Genomic DNA, 8235 nt, shown 5'->3' on the forward strand with positions numbered 1-8235 from the left:
CCACTGTCCTACCATGCCGCCCAACTGTAAAGTTTGTGTGTAAAGTTTCATCAGCTGAATTCTTGCCTCCAACCTCCTAACCCCCAGGTTCCCACCATTGGTCACTCACAATGTCCACGGCCTGTCTCTGCAACCTCCATCCCCTGGAAAATAAGCAGACTTCCCTTTTCCTGATTGGGTGATTATTGACTGCCAATTAAACGGCCTCATCCCAACCTCCAGTATTTCTATAAGCAAGAAATTAAATTTTCAAAAAAAAGGAAAGGAACTTTTTTTAAAGCTCCTATGACTTTTTTTTTCCCTGAGTGTTGTTCTCGGCAAAGTCCTGGAGATTGGGCCTTGATTCCTGGAGGTTCCCGGAGGTCCGTGGGACCAGATGTTTGGCAGCTCAACCCCTCAGCACTAAAGTAGGCCAAAGGCTTCTAAAGAAGGAGAATTGCTGCAAATGTGCATCACTTGTCCTGTTTGTTTTCAGCTTTACATTATTCAGCTCTGGTCTGGCCTATTGGTCTCATTGTTCCCCTGTTAACCATGGTTGCAGAACGCCAAGAGCCTGAATCGTGTTTCACTTGGCAGGCAGGAATTGGGGGAGGGAGGAGGGTCAGTTGCTGACAAGATGGATAGGTTGAAACACAGCATGGAGAGAACGAGAGGTTAGTGGTGTGGGCTGCTCGCTGACAAACGACTCTGAATAACATTAACTGCCTCTGTGTGCTCCTTCTGTGTCTCTGCAGAGTCCCCGGGGACATCGATGAGGTCAACGCCCTCAAGCTTCAAGTGGATCAGTGGGTCATCCCACAAGGGCTGACAGACCCCCATGTCCCAGGTAATTACACTTGCTAATATAGCGAAGGATGACCGTACTGGCCGAGTAAAACCTGTTGCTGCTGGTACATTGGAATGAGGAGTCTCTAGCTTGTCATGGGGGGGATGGTGGGGTGGGGGGGGTGGTTGTGCCATATCCATTCCCCGCCCCACCCTACTACTCCTGAGAAGTGAACCTCCAGCTTCCTCCCTCACAGTCAGGTCTGTGCCATCTTGTCTTGTTTAGCTTGGTTCAGGATGCTTAAGCTCAACAGTGAGGCAGATTCAGCCCCTTCCCACTTTCCCCTTTGCCTCCTCCTCCCCCGCCCTCCCCGCCCACTCTGCAGGCAGACAGAGAACCAAGTGCAACAAATTTTTGTTTGGAAATATTGATTAAATGAACCCGGTTTTCTTTCTGCGTCCCTATCTGTCTAACCAAACAGATCAGGGAGATTCCAGCTTTATTGAATCAGAACTTCCCCCACTCCTGATCAGTCTCCAGTGACCCCCAGAGTGAGGGGCAGAATTGTGATGCCACCTCCTTAATCGGACAAGCAGATTAAGGCCTTTTCTACCAGATGAACACAAGTTGGGGCGTGACACTGGAACGCCCTGTGTCTTAGCACGTTCATACCGGGGAGGAGGGGAGGAAACTGCAGCGAGGGAGAACAGATTGTGCCTTCAAAAATAGACAGTATTGGTGACACTCATCGACACAACAGAAACAGCTTTAAAAGTAAGAAGGCCTTTCATGTCCCGACAAAAGATGAGCAGGGAGCTCTGATAGAATGGTGCATTATAATATTCCTGTTCCTCTGCTCAGAATGTTGCACTACATGCAAGGGCGGTTCTTTGGTGTCATTCTAACAAATTTAACATCAAGCACCTTTTGGCACTCACTGCCCCGTGAGACAGTATTAGTGCAGCAGGAGTTGTTTTAACATTTGACGAGATTAAACAGCCGTACTGCACTGCTGCAATTTGTTAGGAAGCTGATTAGAATTCCTGCCGTGCCATTGGTGTTCGCTTCCAAAATAACCCTTTGGGTGCCAGAAAAGATTCACTCCCCCTTTCCTGTTACAGCATGTGGCTGCAGTACTATTGCCAGATGTAAATATACTGTCCCCATTCCGCTGATTAGCTCACGTGCATCTCGGACAGAGTTAGCCAGAGTGGAGTAGGACTGCTACTGTTGGAATCAGTACTTGGGATTAGGGACTGAAAAGCAGTGAAGCTGGAAGGAAAAAGGACAACTTGCATTTATATAGCACCTTTTACCATCCCAGAATGTCCCAAAGCACAATACAGCTGCCCAGTACGGCCAATAAAGTACTTTTGAAATACAGTCACTGTTTTAATGTAGGAAACAGTATGGCTAATTTTCAATAGTCAGTTCTCACAAACAGCAACATGATAATTGCCAGATGTTTTTTCGTTATGTTGGTTGAGGGATAAACATTGACCGGGAAGAACTCCCCTGCTCCTCTCCAGGTAGTCTCATGGGAATATTTATGCCGAGTTGAGTGGGCTGCTGGTGCCTGATCTGAAAGATGGCACCTCCTCCAGTGCAGCACTCCCTTTGCACTCCCATTGTAGATTCTGTGCTCAAGTCTCCAGAGTGGCACATAAACCCACAACCTCCTGACAATAGAGACAAGATTGCTACCCACTGAGCCAAGTTCCTCATTGGGCTTCCCCCATATACAATGATTAGTTAGGGACAATAAACAATGGTTCATTGCCAAGAGATTTATTGACTTGTGTGAAATTTCTGGAGTATTGATGGAAGGACTGATTAGGGTTTGCACTCTGCTGGGAGGCGGTCCAAACCTTCCAAGCATTGGTTGAGAGTGAGAAGAGTGAGTCTAAGATTAGGGTTTTAAACCTGAATGATGGCAGTTACAAGGGTACATATGAATGGGCAGCATGGTGACACAGTGGTTAGTGCTGCTGCCTCACAGCACCAGGGACCTGGGTTCAAATCTGACCTTAGCTGACTGTCTGGGTGAAGTTTGCAAGTTCTCCCTGTGGGTATTCTCTGCGTGCTCCGGTTTCCTCCCACAGTCCAGAGATATGCAGGTTAGGTGGATTGGCCCTGCTAAATTGCCCTTGCTGTCCAAAGACGTGCATGCTAGGTGGATTAGCACTGCTAAATGTGTGGATTACAGGGATGGGTCAGTGAGTGGGTCTGGGTAAGATGCTCTTTCAGAGACTCAGTGCAGACTCGATGGACCAAATGGCCTGCTTCTTCACTGTAGGGATTCTATGGGAAACATCTGAATCAGGAGTAGGCCACTCAGCCCCTCAAGCCTGCTCTGACATTAAATAACATCATGGCTGAACTGAACTGCACTCTCCTTCTGTCCCCCATAACTCTTGACTCCCTTGTCAATCAAGAATCATTCAACTGTAAAAGTATTCAATGACAATGCCTGCACCTCTCTCTGTGGAAGTGAGTTTCACAACCCTCCGATAAAAAAAACTTTTCCTCATCTCCATTCTAAATGGGAAACTCCATATTTTTATATGGTGTCCCATACTTCTCATCTCTTCCACAACTTTAGAGGGGCTGTACAAATTGATGTTATTTTTGCAAGTGTGTGGAATGCTTAACCATATTCTGAAGAGCAAAGTATCTTTTGTACTGTCCAGTTTATATTCAGTGGGAGGATTGTTTTCTCTGCATCATATTATATCCCAGAGACCACATAGAGTAACATTTGTAATGTCCACCATGCATGGGGAACGGGTGGTGCTGCTTACCTAAGAGTTCCACATCTCCAACCAGTCAGAAAGCTACTGGGTAATTTTGTGGTGATAAAAGCAAGTTACTGCGGGTGCTGGAATCTGAAACAAAAACAGAAAATGCTGGAAAATCTCAGCGGGTCTGACAGCATCTGTGGAGAAAGAATAGAGCTAACGTTGACTTGAAACATTGGCTCCATTCTCTCTCCACAGATGCTGTCAGACCCGCTGAGATTCTCCAGCATTTTCTGATCACCTCGTGGTGATGAGGGTGTTGCAGACTCATGTGAAGTGTAGGAGTGTGCGAATCGGGTGAGTGGTGCCTAGGGAACATGGTGCTGCAGAGCTGGAGGATGAGACCAGAGCGAGGGGGAAGGTCACAGATAACAACTATCTGTGAATTTGACAAGTTTCTAGCGCTTGTGTGAGAGTGGGACTGACGGGATTAGCACCACCTTCTGAGGGATCAGACAACCTCTCCGGTAAAAGAAAAACGCTGGAGAGAAATTAGTCTGGTAGAGGATTTGGGGGTTGGTATAGTGCTGAATAACACATCAACAGAAAAGGAGCCAAAAGAGAAAATGCTGGAAAATCTCAGCAGGTCTGACGTTTCGAGTCCAGATGACCCTTTGTCAAAGCTAAAAGGCAGAGAAAGTGGGAGATATTTCTACTGCAGGGGGAGGGAATGAAAGATGAGTCCTAGCCACAGAAACCAGGGGAAAAGACTGCTAATGGCAGCCCGTCGAGAGAATAAAGGGTGTGAATGGCCAAACGGCAGAGAAGCTAAAATCAGAGGGTAAGCTGTGACAGATGCAGATGTGGGGGGAGGGCGGGGGGGAATGGGTGAGAGAGAGGTAAAACTGCAGATGTTGGAAATCTGAAATAAAAACAAAAAATGCTGGAAATATTCAGCTGGTCAGACAGCATCGGTGAAGAGAGAAACTGAGTTAACGTTTCAGGCCGATTTCTCATGAGAACTCTGGTTCCGGCTCCCAGTGAATGTAAGCTTATCTATGGAATGACATCGTGCCATGAAAGCAGGAAGAGAGCATTTGGGAGCAAGCCCACATTGTGACTATTGGGGGCTTCTTTGTCCATTTAGATCTAACGAAAGTTATATATTTTTTAATGTTCAAATTTTATGATTGGCTCCAGATTGGATTGTTTTAGCAGGAGCCTTGAGGGTTGTTAGAAAAGGATAAAGGGTGGGATTTTTTGGCCCTTCCCTCCAGCGGGATCAACCCCCAGCAGCAGGGTGGTGAGCCACGCAAAACGCTGTAGACATCGGCAGGACCAGAAAGTTCCACCTGTGGCCAGTGGCAAGCCACCTCTGGCGCCGGGAAACACATCACGGGGATGGCCAGATGATCACGCCCAAAACTTTAATAGCTGATAACCTGTTATATGTGGAGTTTGGATTCAGCTAATAGTAATAATATTTAAAATGATCTTTCTCCTTCCTTTCCCGCTTTCTGCACCTTCTGGAAGCCTCGTTGTTGAAATTATGGTACCGTGAGCTAGAGGATCCACTCATCCCTCACGAGTTTTACGAGCAATCCATCAACCATTACGAAAACCCCGAGGCAGCGATTGCCGTCGTCCACTCCCTCCCCAAGCTCAACCGGCTGGTACTTGGCTACCTCATCCGCTTCCTTCAGGTACAGTCATTGTTATACACTATCCCCAAGCCATCCATATTTAACACACGCACGCACTTCTGTATCAGCTATAACCATTGCCCATTTACATTCAGGTCCATTCCAGCGATGCCGGTCACTTCTCGGTTTATTTCGGGCAGATTAACGTCTGCTTGGTCACTAGTTTGCATCTCATTAAGATGCGCTGGAGGCAAGGACAAGCATAAGTTGATGCAGTTGAGGGAAAGCTGGGTAAGTGAATGGGGAGGAGAGGAGCAGATGGCTATGATGTTAGGGTGAGATAAAGTGGGGGAGACAGTGGCATTGGACACATAATTCAGAGACCCAGGGCAAGATCTGGAGACTCCAGATCGACAGCAAACACCCTCTGAAATGGAGCGCAGTTAGGGACAGGAAATGAATGCTGGCCCAGCCAGCGACACTCATATCCCATAAAAATAATTTTTAAGGAAAGTCTGGGAAGGGACGCTCATGTAGCATAAACACCAACATTGGCAGTTGTGCTGAATGGCTTATTTTTGGGCTGTGAATTATCGGTAAGTAAATAACATGGTGGCCGAGTGGTATTATCACTAGACTATTAATCCAGAATGTTCTGGGGTCCCGGGTTCGAATCCCGCCACGGCAGATGGTGGAATTTGAATTCAATTTTAAAAATCTGGAATTAAGAATCTACTGATGACCATGAAACCATTGTCGATTGTCAGAAAAACCCATCTGGTTCACTAATGTCCTTTAGAGAAGGAAATCTGCCGTCCTTACCCGGTCTGGCCTACATGTGACTCCAGAGCCACAGCAATCTGGTTGACTTCACTACCATTGGGCAACTCGGGATGGGCAATAAATGCTGGCCAGCCAGCGACACCCATGTCCCACGAATGAATAAAAAAGAAAAATAATATTCAGATTACCTGCTGTTCCCTTAAACCCTTCAAATCCCTTCCTAGTGGTGTGGGGTTACAGTTTGCACTGAGCAATGACTACAGTTCAAATCAAGCAGCATGACAGGCTAGGGCCAGACATTGGGTCACTACATTATATGGTAGAGTCGCGATATCACCATCATGTCTCATGGGGAAATCACTTTTCCACAAACGTGCCCACGAGAAGTAGTGGGGACTGTTTTTATAAACTTAATTTCTCTCTAGATTCAGAAATGTAATTGTTATTTGTTTCCAGTCCTATACTGTCCAGTATCATGTTAGATTTTCTGGTTTGCTTACTCTGCAGAGATTTCCAAATGAGGATTTTTAGTCATCAAAAATACCTTTAATTCTCATAGCACTACAATGCTCTGAGCAGAGCTTGTTGCAGTTCTCCCGATTTTTCCCTCTAGTTTTTCTTCTCCCGTGGCAGTTGCAGTTGTACCTTAGCCTGCAGTTGTATAAAGCTCTGTTCAGACAGCATTTGGAACATTGCGTTCAGTTCCAGGGACAGTAGCCCAGGAAGGTGTATAACAGATGCAGCGCACATTCACCAGACTGACACTGCAGTTTAAATTCTGACAGCGGGTTGCACAGGCTAGACCTGTACCTCCATGCAGATAGAAGATTATGGGGTGATCTATTGAGGTGTTTAAGATCATAACAAGTTTCTAGGGTGGCTGGAGTAAAATATTTCCTCTGATTGAGGACTCGAGAACAAGAGGGTATGATCTGATAATGAGAGTGAGGCTCTTCAGAGGAAGGTCAGGAAGCAGTTTGTCCGTATAGGGTCATGGAAATGTGGAATGTGTTCCCCTGAGGCTGGGGCTGAATTGATTATTTCAGATCTGGAGTGTGATGGATTTTTGCTAGAAATTGCTGATTACAGAAGCAAGATGAATAAATGGAGTAGAAATACAGATTGTCCGGATCTGATTGAATGGCCTACTCCAGGGCCTGCATTTCTATCAAATACCTTACAAACAGCACCTCCAACAATGCCACACACTCTAAGTACTGCACTGGAGTAGGGTGGCACGGTAGTTAGCACTGCTGCTTCACAACATCAGGGACCCGGGTTCAATACCCAGCTTGGGTCACTGTCTGTACGGAGTCTGCACGTTCTCCCCGTGTCTGCGTGGGTTTCCTCCGGGTGCTCTGGTTTCCTCCCACAGTCTGAAAGACGTGCTAGTTAGGTGCATGGCCATGCTAAGTTCTCCCTCAATGTACCCAAACAGGCGCCGGAGTGTGGCGACTCGGGGATTTTCACAGTAACTTAATTGCAGTGTTAATGTAAGCCTACTTATGATACTAATAAATAAACTAAAACTAAACTAAGACTTCAATGGATGAATGGCCTCCATATGAAGCTACAGAGTCAGTATGCTTAGATGAGGATCAGAGAATGAAAAATAATTCAGATGTAAAGACTACTTCCTCCCCCCCCCCAATGCCCGCCAAACCTGCTCCAAGAGAGGCCGAATGGACCCTGAGACAAGTGGGTTGAACAGAACAATTCATTGTATCTTCCCCTGTTTTCTTGATTCCCACCAATTAGATCTTCGTCCAACCGGCCAACGTCTCTGTTACCAAGATGGATGTCAACAACCTCGCCATGGTCATGGCCCCCAACTGCCTCCGCTGTCAATCTGATAACCCGCGGATCATCTTCGAGAACACTCGGAAAGAGATGTCCTTCCTGCGAGTGTTAATCCAACACCTGGACACCAGCTTCATGGACGATGTGCTATAGCCAGCGAGAGTGTCCCAAACATTGAAAGGAGGAGAAAACACAAAGATAAGCCTTGTACAAAAAAAAACCGTAATGCGTTTGTGTCTGCATCTGTTTATACCGATTTGAGATCTTTTTGCCAGTCCCTTGCTGGTTAGTGATGTCTACATTATAAAAAAAATAAGAAGGGAAAAAAAAACAAGAAAAAAGTATTATATGTAAATTTTGATGCTGCTTTTTCTGTCTGCTCTGTATGATGCTCACATCCAGGTCCATGCCCACCTGTGGCACAGTTTACTAATAGTTTATTTTTTTTGTTTAGCATGCGTACTTGGGTTTTTAAACCTGTTTATAAAGTAACTTTATTTTTATA

General features: G+C 46.0%; 1 protein-coding gene across 1 annotated transcript in view; it reads left to right on the plus strand.

Annotated features, from left to right (window-relative positions):
• Positions 1 to 8035, plus strand: part of arhgap39 (Rho GTPase activating protein 39) — a 144978-nt gene extending 136943 nt beyond the window's left edge. Inside the window, exons 5-7 of the mRNA XM_078231153.1 lie at positions 735 to 826; positions 5038 to 5207; positions 7689 to 8035. Coding sequence (XP_078087279.1) covers positions 735 to 826; positions 5038 to 5207; positions 7689 to 7883 — 457 coding nt within the window. The 3' untranslated portion in view covers positions 7884 to 8035. The remainder of the gene's footprint in view (positions 1 to 734; positions 827 to 5037; positions 5208 to 7688) is intronic.
• The last annotated feature ends 200 nt before the right edge of the window (positions 8036 to 8235 follow it).

The sequence above is a fragment of the Mustelus asterias genome, chromosome 2 (assembly GCF_964213995.1).
Source record: "Mustelus asterias chromosome 2, sMusAst1.hap1.1, whole genome shotgun sequence".
Classification (NCBI taxonomy): Eukaryota; Metazoa; Chordata; class Chondrichthyes; order Carcharhiniformes; family Triakidae; genus Mustelus; species Mustelus asterias.